Source organism: Amblyraja radiata, chromosome 9 (assembly GCF_010909765.2).
Source record: "Amblyraja radiata isolate CabotCenter1 chromosome 9, sAmbRad1.1.pri, whole genome shotgun sequence".
In the NCBI taxonomy this organism is placed as follows: Eukaryota; Metazoa; Chordata; class Chondrichthyes; order Rajiformes; family Rajidae; genus Amblyraja; species Amblyraja radiata.
The window spans coordinates 35,871,530-35,890,429 of record NC_045964.1 but is presented as its reverse complement, the minus strand read 5'-3'; the positions used below and the strand labels follow the sequence as shown (position 1 = coordinate 35,890,429).

At 42.2% G+C, this 18,900-nt stretch overlaps 1 protein-coding gene across 1 annotated transcript in view; it reads left to right on the top strand.

Annotated features, from left to right (window-relative positions):
- The window catches only part of egln3 (egl-9 family hypoxia inducible factor 3), a 53,401-nt gene extending 40,974 nt beyond the window's left edge, over positions 1-12,427 (top strand). The window contains exons 2-5 of the mRNA XM_033027109.1: positions 5,244-5,363; positions 7,915-8,051; positions 11,239-11,312; positions 11,404-12,427. Coding sequence (XP_032883000.1) covers positions 5,244-5,363; positions 7,915-8,051; positions 11,239-11,312; positions 11,404-11,441 — 369 coding nt within the window. The 3' untranslated portion in view covers positions 11,442-12,427. The remainder of the gene's footprint in view (positions 1-5,243; positions 5,364-7,914; positions 8,052-11,238; positions 11,313-11,403) is intronic.
- Positions 12,428-18,900: the final 6,473 nt, after the last annotated feature.

Here is an 18,900-nt window from a genome sequence, read left to right as displayed (position 1 = left end):
GCACCTGCATGCCCACTTTCAATGACTGGTGTACCATGACACCCAGGTCTCGCTGCATCTCCCCTTTTCCTAGTCGGCCACCATTTCTTTGGAGAGAAGTTAATACAATATAATGCAATCTTTGTTTGTTTTAATTCATGGATGAAATATGGGGATCACGGGCAAACCAGTGATATTGCCCAATTGTACGACGAGTGGCTTCATAATTTTTTTTTTAACGTTTTGATTGGGAATGGAGATGAATTTAGTCTGACGAGAAAATGATGATAGTGAATCAGATTGGTTTTTCCAAAAACAATGATTACATTTTAGTTATATTAACTTTTTTTGGTTTTGCCTCCAGATAATTTGCTGAACAAAATTTAAGTCTCAGACTGCCACAGGATTTGGCCACCAAATTAAAACACTAGTTTATGAAACAAGTAGTATGGCCACTATATTTTTATACCTGTTTGGCTTAGAATCTGAATCTAATGTTACTTGCAATTGTTAATAGCGCATAAATATTAGGCATTGCAAATATTAAATTTCAACAATACCTCATCTTTCACACTTAATTGTTAATTGACTATATTAAAACTGCTATGCTGGAAGTGGTTAAAGTAATTTTGTTTTAAGTTTTTGGGTATAAGTGGAAGGATTATATTGAAATGTTGTGGATAAATTCTGAGTAGCCTTTAGTTGAAACCATGATTACGATGTAAGCGGCAAACTGATGTGTTGTCAGATCTTTTCCAGCAGGTAGTTATTACAGGTGCACAACCTTTTATCCGGAGTTCCGGAAACCGAAAAGCTCCGAAAACCGGACATTTTTTCCAGGATGTCGTCTGCACACCAAAGCTCGCGTTTGGCGCCAAACTTCACCCGAAACGACGCACGGTCAACCCAGGTCTATACTACTGTAGCGGCTGCCTCCTCCCCGGAGACCGGGGAGACAATTAAACATCTGTAAATCATTGCTTAAATGTTAGTCAGTTAGTTTGGAGGGCTTTTATGTGAAGGGGGAAACTTTAATTCTTAGTCCCCTACCTGGTCGGAGAGGCGGGGAGCAGGCAATGCCTTACCGGGTCGCCGTGCAGTAAGCTTCGGAGCGCTGTGGCCGCCGACTCCCAACATCGCGGAGCTGGGTGCTGCGGGCGTCCGGCCGCGGGCGGCGCCGGTTGTAGCTCTGACCCCGGCAACTCTACCCCTGGCTGCGCGGCGCTCCAAATCCAGCGCGGCCCGCGGCCGGACGCCCGCAGCCCCAGCTCCGCGATGTTGTGTGTCGGCGGCCACAGCGCTCCGGAGCTTACCGCACGGCGACCCGGTAAGGCATTGCCCGCTCCCCACTGGTATCCCAGCGCTGCGACGCCGCCGACACACAACATCGCGGAGCTGGGGCTGCGGGCGTCCGGCCGCGGGCGGCGCTGGATTTGGAGCGCCGCGCAGCCAGGGGTAGAGTTGCCGGGGTCGGAGCTCCAACCGGCGCCGCCCGCGGCCGGACGCCCGCAGCCCCCAGCTCCGCGATGTTGGGAGTCGGCGGCCACAGCGCTCCGGAGCTTACTGCACGGCGACCCGGTAAGGCATTGCCCGCTCCCCGCCTCTCCGACCAGGTAGGGGACTAAGAATTAAGGTTTCCCCCTTCACCCCCCCCCCCCCCACCACATAAAATCCCTCCAAACTAACTGACTAACATTTAAGCAATGATTTACAATGATTCCCCGGTCTCCGGGGAGGAGGCAGCCGCTCCAGACTTTTCAAGCCGCCCGCGCTACCTACCTAATCTACGCTAAAAATCTTCCATTCGGAAATCCGAAAAATTCCGAAATCCGAGAAGTGTCTGGTCCCAAGGCTTTCGGATAAAAGGTTGTGCACCTGTACTGAGTGCTTCTCCAGTGGCATAGTGGTTCTTGTCTTTTGAACATTTGCTATGTCAAACCAAGATTAGTAAAGACTGAATAAAATGGTAATGTTTTGGTCCCTGAACTGTGCTGCCTTTGCAAAGCCAAACTGTAATATGAAGTATTGGAATGAAATCAATAGTTTACAACTGCTGTGGCTTTCAGTTCATGACTGTTAGCACGTACAGTGCCCTCCATAATGTTTGGGACAAAGACCCATAATTTATTTATTTGCCTCTGTACTCCACAATTTGAGATTTGTAATAGAAAAAAAATCACATGTGGTTAAAGTGCACATTGTCAGATTTTAATAAAGGCCATTTTTATACATTTTGGTTTCACCATGTAGACATTACAGCTGTGTTTAGTCCCCCGCTTCAGGGCACCATAATGTTTGGGACACATGGCTTCACAGATGTTTGTAATTGCTCAGGTGTGTTTAATTGCCTCCTTAATGCAGGTATAAGAGAGCTCTCAGCATCTGACTTAGGTGAATTCCATTGGCGACTACCTACGTCAACCGGCGACAGGAACCGGCGACTGAATTGTCTTCAGTTGTCGTAGCTTGTCGCAGGTGGACGTAGGTTGATTTTCGTTGTCATAGGTTGTCATCTGTGTGGTCGTAGGTGGGCGTCCTAATGGGTGGCCAGTTGTCGGTAGCTTGCCTTAGCTTAACATCGACGAGGTGGTAGGTTGTGGTAGCTTGTCGTAGACATTGTCGTAGAGGGGTGCAGCCGCCGCTTTTTCGGCGTCCTGCTACGACTGTGCCAGTCGCCGAAAAAATCATGTAAGTGGGACAGGCCCTTTAGAGACATCAACCAAACCTTAGGCTTACCAAAATTAACTGTTTGGAACATCATTAAGAAGAAAGAGAGCACTGGTGAGCTTACTAATCGCAAAGGGACTGGCAGCCCAAGGAAGACCTCCACAGCTGATGACAGAAGAATTCTCTATATAATAAATTTAAAAAACCCAAACACCTGTCCGACAGATCAGAAACACTCTTCAGGAGTCAGGTGTGGATTCGTCAATAACCACTGTCCGCAGAAGACTTCATGAACAGAAATACAGAGGCTACACTGCAAGATGCAAACCACTGGTTAGCCGAAAAAATAGGATGGCCGGGTTACAGTTTGCCAAGAAGCACTTAAAAGAGCAACCACAGTTCTGAAAAAAGGTCGTGGACAGATGAGACTGCGGAAGAATTTTTTTTTCCACAGAGACGAAGATTAACTTGTATCAGAGCGATGGCAAGCGCAAAGTATGGAGGAGAGCAGGAATTGCCCAAGATCCAAAGCATACCACCTCATCTGTGAAACACGATGGTGGGGGTGTTATGGCCTGGGCATGTATGGCTGCTGGAGGTACTGGCTCAATTATCTTCATTGATGATCCAACTGCTGATGGTAGTAGCATAATGAATTCTGAAGTGTATAGACACATCCTATCTGCTCAAGTTCAAACAAATGCCTCAAAACTCAATGGCCGGCGGTTCATTCTACAGCAAGACCATGATCCCAAACATACTGCCAAAGCAACAAAGGACTTTTTCAAAGCTAAAAAATGGTCAATTCTTGAGTGGCCAAGTCAATCACCTGATCTGAACCCAAATAAGCATGCCTTTTATATGCTGAAGAGAAAACTGAAGAGGACTAGCCCCCAAAACAAGCATGTTAAAGATGGCTGCAATACAGGCCTGGCAGAGCATCACCAGAGAAGACACCCAGCAACTGGTGATGTCCATGAATCGCAGACTTCAAGCAGTCATTGCATGCAAAGGATATGCAACAAAACACTAAACATGACTACTTTCATTTACATGACATTGCTGTGTCCCAAACATTATGGTGCCCTGAAATGGGGATACTATGTATAAACACTGCTGTAATTTCTACATGGTGAAACCAAAATGGATAAAAATGGCCTTTATTAAATTCTGACAGTGCACTTTAACCACGTGTGATTTTTTCGATTACAAATATCAAATTGTGCAATACAGAGGCAAATAAATAAGTGATGGGTCTTTGTCCCAAACATTGTGGAGGGAACTGTACGTAAGGAATAAAATATTTGCAGATCCATGCTAACACTGACCTCATTTTATTCAGTTTGCTTGACAAAAAATAGAAGCTGTTCTTTGTTATAGGGAGATCTGATTGTAGCACTTGAGCTATATATAAAAAAACATACTGATTTTATTTGCGCAGCACTTAAATTATTTGCAGGAAGTATGAATAATATTTTGGAATGATAACAAGGTATCCTTACAACCACCTTGGAACACTGAAGAAAACTATCTTGTAGTCTAATTAAATAGCATTTAATGGCATTTTTATATGCCTTTCATAACTTTGGTCTGAGTTACGAAAAAATATTTAACATTTTCTGTAGTATTTCATTAACGGCTTTCTGACCAAAATATGTTTTTATTGCATGAATACCTCTTGTTAACTATTGATAGGCAGCCAAACGTAACTATGTGTAGGATGAAATTAAAAATACCATCTTATTTATATTGCTGTATTTAATCAACTAATGTTGCAACTGCCTTTATCAACGTTTTATGATCTCTGTTAGGTTTGATTTGCCTGTTTGCTCAGTCCTGAACAACAGTAATACAATAAAATAAATGACTGTATTCAGATTATTTTTCGATAAAATTATTCTCCTGGTTGTGATTGTATTACTACTTCATTATAGGAGGTAAAGGTACAATCTGCTGTTTGTTGTGTGTGATTGTTGTGATTTCTTTTCTCGTGGTTTTTAGTGCAGTATTGATGGCAGATAGAACGATACCTTTTCCTCCTGCAGGATGCGGGAAGTCAGGGAAACTGCTGGAGTCCATGATAACTACACCTGTGGGAATTGTGTCCAGGTGCACCTCCTGACACGCCACATTAGGGAACTGGAGCTGCAGCTGGACGACCTTGGGATCATACGGGAGAATGAGAGCTTCATAGATGGGTATTATAGTGAGGTGATCTTATAGAGGTGTTTAAATCATGAGAGGAATAGATTGGGTAGACGCACAGCCTCTTGCCCAGACTGGCAGTTAAAACCAAGCACAGATCTTTGGGTATGAAAACACACATGCCACATGGTAGATATCTCTAAAATACATCCGGTGGATGTTTATGGCAATCTGGTAGTCTCATGGTGCTAGCTTTTTAACATGCTTTAATTAATTGAATTTAGTTTCCCCTGGTTTTAATGGCATTTGAAGTTATGTCTCCAAATAATTATTCCAAGTCCTCTGGATTATTGGTTCAGTAATTTAATGATGCGTGCTTTCCATTCTCACTGTTATCTGTGAAGCTAAAATCAATAATAACTGTTGCAACTAATATTTTCCTTTCTTTTCAGGCTATGGTAGCCTGTTACCCAGGGCATGGAACAGGTTATGTCCGACATGTTGATAATCCAACTGGTGATGGGCGTTGTGTGACGTGTATTTATTACCTGAATAAAAACTGGGATGCTAAGGTATGAACTTGTTTAAATTAGTTATAGTGATAGCACACTTGTGGATTTTTAAAAACTCGTTTGACATTTCTTATCCACTCCTATACAAAAATATCTCCATTCCACCAATTTTATGTATCATAACCATGGTAGTGTTTTATGGTGATTTTGAAAAGACATGGAATGCTGGCACCCCCCCCCCCCCCCTTAATTGACATACCAAAAGATACAACAGAAGTCTTTTGCATTTACTCTTGATTATCATGTACAGGTGCTTTCAGAATAGTGTCTGTGAAGATTAAGGAATATATCGCTGTTTCCTGGTCAATAGAAAGAAGGATGTCACAACATTGTGACAATCTAGCTTTCCTGTTTATTATCCCATAGATACAGTTCAGATGATATGTTTTGTTAAACGAAATGGCGCACAGAGAGACTTAAGTGCCGGCCATCCTTCTCTCATTTGCCAAACGCTTCATTGGTAGTTAAAAATTGAGGATGAGCAGATGCACTCATTTGCTGACATGAATCAACTTGGAAGATAACTTGCAACTGCCCAGAATAATTGGATAACATTTTTAACTGTGCAGATTAAGGCCCTGTGCTCATATTTAATTGTAACTTTCAAATTGAACTATGTAAAACATGCATGGAGTATTAGATGTTCTCTATGACTACGTTTATTAATGATTTGGATGAGAATATAGTCTGCATGGTTGGTAAATTTGTAAATACATTGTTCAAAAGACATTTAGACAGGCATACAGATAGAAAAGGTTTTGAGCGATATGGGGCAAATGCAGACAAATGGGACTTGCTCAGACACGCCACTTGGTTGGCATGGATGAGTTGGGCTGAAGGGCCTGTTTCCGTGCTGAATAATTCTATGATCCGAGAAAGTTCTTTTAACTGGCTCCTCATACTTGCCTCCCTTCAGCATCCACCCCCATTGCTTTTGTTAGAATGCAACATCTACATTCTCTTCAGTCTTCTCTCTGCTGAAAACATTGCTAACTTTGCAGTTCAGGACCATCACAGTGAGTGGCAGGGCTCTGGGAAGTGTTGTGGAGCAAAGGAATCTAGGAGTGCATTATATAGTTTTGTTAAAATGGCATCACAGGTTGATTGGGTGGTCAAGAAGGCTTTCGAGTATAGAAGTTAAGATGTTTTGTTATAGTTGTACAAGACAATTGTGAAGCCACATTTGGAGTTTTGTGTACAGTTTTGTTACTCTGCTACAGGAAAGATGTTTTTAAGATGGGAAGAGTGCAGAAAAGATTTACAAGCATGTTACCAGAAATTGAGGGCCGGAGCTATAGGGAGAGGTTGGGCAGGCTAGGACTTTGTCCATTGGAGCATGAGATCAGGTGTATGAGGGAAATAGATAGGGTAGTCTTTTACCCAGAGTAGGGGAATCAAGAACCAGATGGTGATTTGCTATATGCTTCTGACTGCAGGGCTGCCAACATTGGGTGGGAGTGAGAAATTGTGATAGACCAAGCCGGAGGGAGCGTAGCGATGAGGGGGGGGGGGGGGGGGTGGGTGGGAGGGGGGTGTCATAATAGCTAAATAACTTAACCATTGTCGACTTTACACCATGATATATGTTGGAACAGTGATCATAATAAAAGTTCATACCAAAACATAAAATAGAGCATAATTTTCTTCCCAGATTACATGGTTCTTAGTATAACCATAACCATATAACCATATAACAATTACAGCACGGAAACAGGCCATCTCGACCCTTCTAGTCCGTGCCGAACACGTATTCTCCCCTAGTCCCATATACCTGCGCTCAGACCATAACCCTTCATTCCTTTACCATCCATATAACTATCCAATTTATTTTTAAATGATAAAAACGAACCTGCCTCCACCACCTTCACTGGAAGCTCATTCCACACAGCCACCACTCTCTGAGTAAAGAAGTTCCCCATCATGTTACCCCTAAACTTCTGTCCCTTAATTCTCAAGTCATGTCCCCTTGTTTGAATCTTCCCTACTCTCAGTGGGAAAAGCTTATCCACGTCAACTCTGTCTATCCCTCCCATCATTTTAAAGACCTCTATCAAGTCCCCCCTTAACCTTCTGCGCTCCAAAGAATAAAGCCCTAACTTGTTCAACCTTTCTCTGTAACTTAGTTGCTGAAACCCAGGCAACATTCTAGTAAATCTCCTCTGTACTCTCTCTATTTTGTTGACATCCTTCCTATAATTAGGCGACCAAAATTGTACCCCATACTCCAGAATTGGCCTCACCAATGCCTTGTACAATTTTAACATTACATCCCCACTTCTATACTCAATGCTCTGATTTATAAAGGCCAGCACACCAAAAGCTTTCTTTACCACCCTATCTACATGAGATTCCACTTTCAGGGAACTGTGCACAGTTATTCCCAGATCCCTCTGTTCACCTGCATTCTTCAATTCCCTACCATTTACCATGTACGTCCTATTTTGATTTGTCCTGCCAAGATGTAGCACCTCACACTTATCAGCATTAAACTCCATCTGCCATCTTTCAATCCACTCTTCCAACTGGCATGTCTGTTGAACACACTTTTTAGGTTGACGGTGGTATTCTTCGAATATCTCCAGAAGGAAAGTCCTATGTAGTTGACGTCGAGCCGATCTTTGATAGATTATTGTTGTTCTGGTCTGACCGAAGAAATCCGCATGAAGTACAGCCAACATATTCTCTCAGGTATGTTCCTAGTTGGAATCCCTACGGCTAGCAAACGAGCCGTACAAAGATTCCTTAATGTAATTTTCGCTCGCTGACGACAATCGTTCAATTGTTTTCAGCTCAAGAAGTTGTAAGTTATTTTGCAGACTTGAACCAGAGCTTTAATGCAGTAACGTTATAGTTGTGACTGATTAATAACTGTCAATCTAGCTTGCGTGTCCAGGCCAATAATTTTGTTAAAGAGTATCATTTAGCGATTCAGTTTTGTCAGAGATGAAATTTCTGCACTGTACAAAAATACCAACTCTTGCTCAAGCTTTGAACACTGGAAGAATTTTGACACAAGGATTCCTGAACAGCTACACCCTTAAATATTAACTGATATTGGCCAAATTTACATATCTCAATGATCTGACAGAGGAGGCATAAAAATGAAAGTAACAGTGGTGCTGCGGTAGATGTGCTGTCTTACAGCGGCAGAGACCAGGGTTTGATCCTGAATATGCTCTCTGTACGGAGTTAGTACGTTCTCCCTGTGACCACGCTGGTTTTCTCCGGGTGCTCTGGTTTCCTTTCACATTCCAAAGGCGTGCAGTTTTGTAGGTTATTGGCTTCTGTAAATTGTCCATAGCGTGTAGAACAGAACGTGTACGGATGATTGCTGGTCAGTGCGGACTCAGTGGGCTAAGGACCTATTTCCAGGCAACTAAACTAAACATCACTCATAAGTTCAGAAATGCTATATCTTAAATCTGAAGTAGTCACTTCAACCAGAATCCTGGGCAACATTTCTCTGAATTTTCAACTTTTTACTCAATTAAAAATCAAAATTAATTGTCGATCTTCAGCAACTCTGCAATGGATTTGCTTTGGTATTGCCCATTCATATAATTCACATGCAACAAAGTGAATTGAAAGTGTAGTCACTGTTAAATAAGTAAACATGGCATCCAATTTGCGCACGGCAAGGTTGCAGAAAATTAAATAATATTTCATCTTATGTTTGATGTTAATGGAGATTCTGTTGAGAATACTGATAAGATTCTGTCCAGAATACTCAGACTATAATCTTTATTTTTTAATAATGTTTTTGTAATAGTATGAAACGTTAAAATGATGAAGTAAATTGCATTTGATATTGCAGGCATACATTTAGTATTGTACATTTCCCTTCTTACAGATGTGATATTTGAGATCTGGAATTCCTAATTTAACACTGAAGTGAAGTGCTAGGAGTAGTAAACTTGAGGCAAATTCTTGGCAAAGGCTATACTCATACCCCACTCCCAACAAAAACCAAACAACCCTGACAATGGAAGCATTCGAAGAAAGGTAGCAGAACTCCTCATTCAAATAGGTAGAAATAAAAAGTTAATCATCTGAAATGTTGGTTTTGTTTCCCTCAACATCAATGCTGCCTGATCTACTGACTCTCTCCAACCATTTCTAAAAAAAGTTTTCTCTGTTGTTTTGTCCAGGCTGATAGTGGATATTGACTTACAAAGAAATGGGGTTCAAAGAGAAAAGAAAAATACCACACTCTAATTCTACAAGAGTGAAAGCACTGTTTTTGCCATTATTAATTTTATGATTTATGCTCCTTAAAAGCTGTTAAGTACTACCACACGTTTAGTTTTGAGACACAGCGTCGAAATTAGCCTCACGGCCCACAAATCCATGCCAATCATCCATCACCCGTTCACACGAGTTTGTTATCTTGCATTCACATCCACTCTCTGCACGCCAATAACTCTACATACATCTTTGGGATGTGGGAGGAACCGGAGCACCTGGAGGAAACCCACAAGTTCACAGTGAGAACATGCAAACTGAACACAGACAGCACCCGAGGTCAGGATCAAATTCTGGTCTCTGGCGCTGTGAGACAGCAGCTCTACCAACTATGCCATTGTGTCACCCTATAGATATAAAGTAGGAGCAGAAGGCTAATGGTGACCCAGTCCATTAATAAATTAAATGCTGATGGGACAGAAAACCAAGCATGTGTTTTACTTCCATTAAGGCCTGTTGACCATTACCTGATATGAAAATATTACTTGCATTTGAAAGGGGCACAAAGGATCAAAACAAAACGGTAGTTATAAACAAATTCGAACAAATTTTGAAACCTTCTAGACCACATGGGATCCAGGGAGAGTTAGCGGACTGCATAATGAATTGGCTTCACGGAAGGAAGCAGACTGTGATGGAGAAAAAGTTCTTTTTCAGACAAAAGGCATGTGATTGGTGGCATGCCGCAGGGACCGGTGATGGACCATTGCTGTTTGTGATCAACGATTTGGATGCAAATGTACAATGCGTGATTAGTGATTTTGCAGATGATACTAAATAAGGTGGTATCATAAATAGTCTCGATAGATATCAAAAAATAAAGCAGGATTTTGATCAACTGAGCAAGTAGGCTGTGGAATGGTTATCTGAGTTTATTGCAGTTAAGTGTGAGGTGTTGTATTTTGGGAAGTCAAACCAGGACAGGAGAGTGCTATAGAGCAGAGGGATCTAGCAGTCAAGATACATAGATCCCTGAAAGTGGCATCATGGGTAGATAGGGTGGTCAAGAAGGCTTTTGGTACATTGGCCTGATTATAGAAGTTGGGATGTTATGTTATAATTTTACAAGAAGTTTGTGGGGCCGCTTTTGTTCAGTTTTGGTGACTAGTTTAGGAAGCATGTCGCTAAGCTGGAAAGAGTGCAGAGAATGTTTACGAGGATGTTCTCAAAACACGAGAGCCTGAGCTACAGGGAGAGGTTGGGCAGGTTGGAACTTTATTTCTTGGAGCGTAGGAGACTGAGGGGTGATCTTATAGGGATGTGTAAAATCATAAGGGGAATACATCGTGATTGCAGTCTTTTACCCACAGTTGGGGAAATAAAAAAAACAGAGTACATACTCTTAAGGTGAGTGGGGAAAGATTTAATAGGAACCTGAGGGGCAACGTTCTCATACATGGGGTGGTGGGAATACGGAATGAGCTGCCAGAGGAGATAGTTGAGGCAGATACAATACCAAAATGTAAAAGATATTTGGACAGGTACATGAATAAGAAAGGTTTGGAGAATTATGGGCCAAACGCAGGCAGGTGGGAGTAGCATAGATGTGCCAACTTGATTGGCATGGACAATTTGAGCCGAAGGGCCTGTTTTCATGCTGAATGGCATTATGATTAAATTCATTGTATTCTAGATATGCCATAACTGTGTGGTACTTTGATGCTGAGGAGAGGGCGGAAGCAAGAACCAGGTATCGGAATCGAGCAGGTATAATTATAAATAATAAATAAACAAAATCTGAACATTTGTAGTTTTATATAATCCTTTACATTATTAATTTACAATTTTTGTACTTCAGCTTCTGAACAAGCCACAACCTTTTCTTCACGACAGTAAGCAAGGTGAACCAGTGATCCAAGCATCTGATGTTTTCAGCAGCTCCAAAGATATATGCCTTCTCCATAATGTGATTTGAAACTTTGCCTTTGAATGATCTTTGTGTTGTATCTACTTTTCAGCAAAAATGATACAAATAAAATTAATCTGCAAAGCAGAATTGTACAAAAAATTCTGCACCAACTTTCTTAAACTCAAAATCTATTACTGTGTTTCTCACAGGATTGATTTAGTGTTTAAATATTATGTTTGTTAAATCTAATATTGCACCTTATTCCAGATTGAAATGGTGTCGTATCATCCATTTGAATGCCCTTTTCCCCCTTATTTAAAAACAGTTTATGATCATTTATGGCAGTTTCTTCCTGTCAACATTTGAAGATTTGACTTATCTACTGATTCGTTCCACAATTTTTGCGCTAAATGAAACTGGTACCTTCAGCTTTGTTTGCATTTTCTCTATTTATGTGAAAACTGAATATCACTGTGCAAAACAATGCATTTCTAAAGTTACAATGAATAATCTTCATTGCACTTCATTGTGATTAATGTTAGTAAACCTTATCTCTGCACATAAATCGTATGGAATATTTTTGAGAAACTAAATTGAACTTGTGATAATTTTGTCTGAAGACTACACTATGATGTGAAATTCTTTCTGCTACTGCCTTTCATATGAAACATTGTTCCATGGGTTCATAAATTAAATTGAATGCAAGCTTCAAATTTACTGTTTTTAAGCTGGATGCTGCCATGTTTGCTGGTCAACAGTTTAGCAATCCAGCAGAAGCAGTAAACATGTGTTGCAGAGTAGCTTTGAAAAAGCTATGAATTTTATCTCCAGACTTTGTTGGCTTTTGATAATAAAGTGCTCTGTGTCGTCAAGACAAAGATGATATTTTACACATATATGGTTGTTTGCATTTTGTTTGCTTTACTCGATTTTATGCTCTCATTGCACCATTATTAAATGATTTAGACAATAATCTATATTATCGTCTTGGGTAATTGTAACTACTAATTCTCAGATTATCACTCAAATTCATAAAAAAGGTTCTGAATCTTACCAAGAATAATATTGCTTCCACTATTAACAATTTGAAACAAATAATAATAATAATAAACTTTATTACGGACTCAAGGTCCAGACAAGGGGCAACATTACTTTAAAAATGCATTGCATATCATATATCATAAATATATATATAAAATCATGGTATATCACATAAAAACATCATAATTTATATTTAACAAAAACCCACAATACTTAAGTTAAAAATCCAGATTAAAAGATGATCAATGTCCTACAACGAGACAACGATACCAGTGTCTCCACAACTGGGATTCGTAGCGTGTAGTGCTAACCCTTATGGTTATCAAGGCCACAATAAGCACATTTTTGGAGTCATTTATCCTGCAAATGAATTTATACATGTGGTGTCTTAGGATAGCTTCTAAAGTACTGACTCCTGCAGCCACAAACATATTACTGGCACTACACCACCTAGGTTGCCTTAGCAGTGTTCTCATGGCATCGTTATATGCCACCTTTAGTCTCTGCATACTTGTCTTTAAATAGTTCGACCACAGGTGCGCAGTGTAGAGGGGTGTGCAGTATGCTCTAAATAGCGACATCTTCACCACATCTGCACACGCACCAAATTTACGCAGGAGGATATTTGCCTGTACATACAGCATGCGTCGTTGCCTATAAATATCCTCATCATCTGTCATTTGTTCTGTAATAATATGCCCTAGATATTTTATCTTATTACAGACACTAAGATTGTTGTCAGACAATTTAAAAACAGGATATTTTAGGCATTTATCCTCTTTGGTTCTACAGACCATAACAGCACTCTTACTAGCATTATATTTAATGTCATGTTCCACACCATACACGGAACATATAGTAAGGAGCTGCTGGAGACCAGCGCTAGATGGACTAAAGACCACAAGATCATCTGCATACATAATATGGTTCACTAAAATATTACCAATCACGCACCCAGTGTTACAGGCTTTCAATTGTTTAGACAGATCATCAATATATAGATTAAAAAGGACTGGGGACAAAATTCCCCCTTGTCTAACACCATTGCTAACCCCAAATGGGGCTGAGACCCTATTGCCCCATTTTATTTGCATAGTCTGGTGGGCATACCAGTAGGCCAGAATTCTAACAATGTATTCACGCACCCCTCTTTGACTCATTTTACCAAACAGCTTTCTGTGATTAACACGGTCAAAGGCTTTGGAAGCATCAATAAAGCACATAAGGATTGAAGAGTTTTTGCCTCTATATTTGTTTACAATCTCCTTTAGGGCATATATGCATGTCAGATGTTTAGTCGATCGAGATTTTGTGTGGCTAGGAGTAGACTTAGTTCATTCAAAACTTGAGTTTTTGAAATATCACCTTTAGAAGAGTGGTGGCATTCTCCCATCTGCTTTATATTTATTGCATAAATCATTTGCAAACTTTCTGTAAATTTAAGATAGTCACTGAAAAATATAAGATTGGACCTAGTGTCAATGTCTTAAAATGGGAGGATGTGGCGGCTCCCAAGGGTCGTGCCATCATACTGTCGAACCCCTCGGCACGGGAGTGGTTCAGTCCGGAGGCGGCCCTTAGCCAGAGGGTTTAAAGGCAGGGGTTTGGGTGCCATCTTTCTCTTGTTTGGTCTTCCCTACAACCGGGAGGAACATAATAAAAGGTGCCTCTCAAAACACTGGACTTCGTGCTTCCTTTTGAGACCCACACACCACAAGGACTTCAATAACATGGCTGACCTTTGCAGAACTTCACTTCAATACAGATCTCTATAGTAAAACTCCATTTGACTTTTATCCTTTGATTTCTCCCCACACTCCCATATATATATCTTTATTTAATATTAATCAATTTACCATATCAGTTTTTTAGTAAAATATCTTTCTAGAATAAAAGTTAACTACATCAAACATGCTGCATCATTGAGATTTCTCGTCTTGGTTCTTGGTCTTAATTCTCTGAAAAATTGTACTGACTCCCCTGGAGTAAACATTGCCTCTCTAAATGATGATTTATAGAGTCCATCTTCCAAAAACATGCAGGTTTGTAGGTTAATTGGCTTCTGTAAATTGCCCCGAGTGTGTAGGATAGAACTAGTGTACGGTGATTGCTGGTTGGCACGGACTCGGTGGGCCAAAGGGCTTGTTTCCAATGCTGTATCTCTAAACTAAAAAATCTGAATTTTTCCCAATAATTTAACTGTCAGTGGTTTGTCTATCTTTTTAAACAATGATATCTCAGCAACCTTCAATTTCTCTGCCATCACGCACAGTCAAAGCACATAAGGTGAGAGGAAAGATTTAATAGGAAGCTGGGAAGCAACTTTCTCAACACAAAGAGTGGTGGGTATAAGGAACGAGCTGCCGGTGGAGGTAGTTGAGGCAGGTACTGTAGCAACATTAGAAAGCCACTTGGTTGGGTATATGGTTAGGAAAAGCTAGAAGGAAATGGGCCAAACGCAGGCAGGTAGAACTAGTATAGATGGGGGATTTTGGTTGTCGTGGGCAAGTTGGGCCAAAGGGCCCGTTTCCATGCTCTATGACTATGATAATGGAATATATTTGCACCTTACACCATTTATTTTGCTAATACACAATGAACGCATTAATTCCTGCTAGTTTGGCCTATCTATTTTGTTAATACTAGAGAACCGACTCAAATTATAAACCTACTTGAGAGTTTGTTCTCAACATTCCAAACAATATTAGTAGAAGTAATCATTGCACCGTCTCTAAGATGAAGTACCATTTAAACTCAAGGCCACCCCTTGTGTCATGATCATTGTAGTAATTGGGATAGATTCACAACTTCTTGTGTAAGAAGGAACTGCAGACGCTGGTTTACACTGAATATAGACACAGGAGGGAAGGAATAGGTGAAGGTCTGAAGAATGGTCTTGTTGCTCAAACTCATAGCTAGACCATCCTTTGCACTACCATTACTATAAAGCCAGGAACCAATAGTTCGTCACTGAGTATATGCTGGGTGTAGCAACAAATTTCATTAAAAATTAATTGCAAATGGGTGAAGCTGCAACAAAGGCCTATACTCAAGCTGAGAAACAAATGTAGCATAGAATAGCAGCATAGAATAGACAGCCAAATGATCCCACAACCAGTGAATAAGCTCAAAGCACTTAACGATAGCTACATCCATCGATGGTCAGCAATGTCAATTAAGCCACTCCTAAACCAATGCTCAAATGAAGACTAGGCCTATCGTTCAGTGCCAAAGACAAGGACAAAGAGTTTGAAAACATCTCCATCCACGAGGATGATATATATCAGATTCTCATCAGAGGCCTGTTTTTAACTAATTTACTAATTTTACTTTATTCAATGGGATATCAAGGCTAAGAGCACTGCATCAGACACCAAAATGACTTTCAGAATTAGCTACAGTTCCAACTGAGCTGTTCCAGTACGATGAAAGTCCTCACAGCTTTTTGACAGTATTGACAATTGCGCCGATTTGTCCAATCCATAACAAGATAGGACAAATACAATCCAACAAAATAGCACTTATTTCGTTTTCTCTTGGTTATCAATGTATGGAAGATGGTATCAACAATGACATCACTTAATCACCAATGTTTTGCAAGGATAACCTAGATCTTACTTTAGAACACGGCAGCATGGGAATGAGCTCTTCGGCCCACAATGTTTGTGTTGAACATGATGCCTAACTGAACTGATCTCATCTGCTTGCACATGATCCATATCCATCTATTCACTGCATTTCCATGTGCCTATCTAAAAGACTCTTAAACTGCACTATTGTATCTTTTTTCTTCAACCTCCGACGTGTCAGAGAAAACAATCCACATCTATCCAACCTCTCCCTGCCGAAACCCTCTAATCCAAGCAGAATTCTGTAATCCTCCTCTGCACCCTCACCATCTTTCTTGTAATGGGCCGAACAGAATGCACACAACACTCCAAATACAGCCTAACCAAAGTCCTATAGAGGTGTATCATGACTTCCTGACTATTATATTCAATACCCCTAGCAATGAAGGCAAGCATACCACATGCCTTCTTTATCACCCTATCTTCTTGTGTTGCCACCTTCAGTGAGCTATAAACTTGGACACTGAGATCTCTCTACATCAACATTGTTAAAAGTCTTGCCATTAACTATACTCTCTCCTTACATTCAACCTCCCACCTTGTAAACACCATCTGCCATTTCTGCTGATCTACAGTATATCTTGCTGTATCTTCTGACAGCCTTCCTCACTGTCTAAAACTCCTCCGATTTTGGTGGCGTCAGCAAACGTACTCGCCAACCCATCTACATTTACGTCGATCATTTATATATATTATAAACAGCAGAGGTCACAACACAGATCTCTACAAAACTCCACTGGTCAGACATCCAGCTAGAATATCTACCTTCCACCATAACCCTCTGTCTTCTATGAATAAGCCTGTTCTGAATCCATACCACCAAGTCAGCGTGAATCCGGATCAGCCTACCATGAGGGACCTTATCAAAAGCTTTAGCAAAATTCATGTCAAAGTCCAAATTTGTTTGTCACATGCACCAACTAAGTACAGTGAAATGAATAAGCCAGTTCGGCATTCTGAAAAACGTAAGGAATCATGGGATTTTTCAAAGGTCATTCGAGAATAAAAAAAGCGAACAGGGTGCCTGGTAGCGGGGGAGAGCGGGGTGTAACAGCGAGAGAGAGGGGGTAGATGCGAGTAGGAGGCAGGGAGAGACAGTGAGAGGTGGGGGAAGAGAGGTTTCAGTTAGACAGACAACCACTGGTAAAGCCATGGCTCGCTGCTTCTAGGAGAGTCAAGAAAATGTCCTCAATCGAGAGAATGGCACTTCAGAATCCGCTTGTCTCGACCGCGCTGGAGATTTCCGCGGGCGCAAGGAACAAATGACCTAAAGTTTGCATTGCATGAACTGAGTGTTCTTACCGTCCTCGTCGTACACCGGCGTTTTGTGAGAGTGGTTGGATCCCGGGATCGAGGAGTCAGCGCCCGACAGGTGAGCGGCCCGTGGTAGCTGGTGCCTCTCCGCAAGCCACTGGAAGAACTGACACCTCTACTCCCCGGGTCGGGCACTGCCTCCTCAACCCCGCTGCTTGGCGGGGGCCGACTAGGATTCCAGAGCATCGCCAATGCCTCACATCAGCTCCTGATCCCCTGCTGCCTGTCCGGATAACATGACCGACGTTGGTTAAGCTGAAGCTGGGATCCAACCACTTTCACAAAACGCCGGTGTACGACAAACGTTAAGAACACTTAGTTCACTCAAAGCAAACTTTAGGTCATTTGTTCCTTGTGCTCGTGGAAATCCCCGCTCCCATCCATCCCAACCACGTCGCAAAAGTCTAATGTGTAGGAAGTCTGAGAGAGGGTATTCTATCCAGTGGCCCGCGGACGGGAGTGTCTGCCCAGGCTCACAGACAGTGAGGAGAGGAGGCGCCGGCCCCAGCTCGACTCTGCCTGTCCCGCCGGCGGAGTTGGTGCTTCTTTACCGCGCCGCATGCGGGCCTGGGCCGCAGTTGCGACGGGCCAACACCCCGCCGGGACAGGCAGAGCCGAGCTGGAGCCGGTTAGCCCCCCCTCCTCCTCCCTTCCTCCGCGCTCCCGTCCGGGGCCGCCCCCGGAAAGGACACTCAGGAGGGGATGGGGACGGGGACGACCCAGCAGCGGCTGGATAGGGACGAGACGGAGGTCTGCACCCATGCAGCGGCACAGCCGCCGTGAGTGTTTAGCCCCAACGACCTATGACCTGTGCATGCAGTCGGAATACCGAACTGGCTTATTTGCCATGCAGCGATGCAATTGAAAAAAGAACACTCAATACAGAATAGAATTTAACATAAACATCCACCTCAGCATTCTTCACTATGGTGGAAGGCAATAAAGTTCAGTTAGTCCTCCTTTGTACATCCATGGTCAGGGCCATGAACCCTTCGTAGTCATCGCTATGGACGGCCAGATGTACAGGCCCTCTCGTCGGTATGATCGAAACTCTGACGTAGGGACGGTCGAACACACTCCACGGCTTGGAGTGCCTGAATCGACCACTTTCTTACCGGAGCTTTAGGCTGTTATAGGCCACAGGCCAGCGGTCGGAACTCTTCTCCGGCGATCCCCGGCAAGGGATCTCAGGCTCCGGATGGTAAGTCCACGCAACGCCCATGGCTAGAAGCTCCGCAGATCACAGCCTCATGATGCCAAAGTCACCAGGCCAGCGATCGGAGCGCTCCTTTCTGGCGACCCCCGGCAAGGGTTCGCCCCGCTCCGCGATGGAAAAGTCCACGCTGCGCTCGCTGTTGAAGCTCTGGGCTCGACTCCGGGAAAGGCTGCTCCAATCCAAACTGTTAGGCCGCGAGGAAGGCGGAGAAGCGATATGTAAAAAGTTGGTTCTCCATCGAGGAAG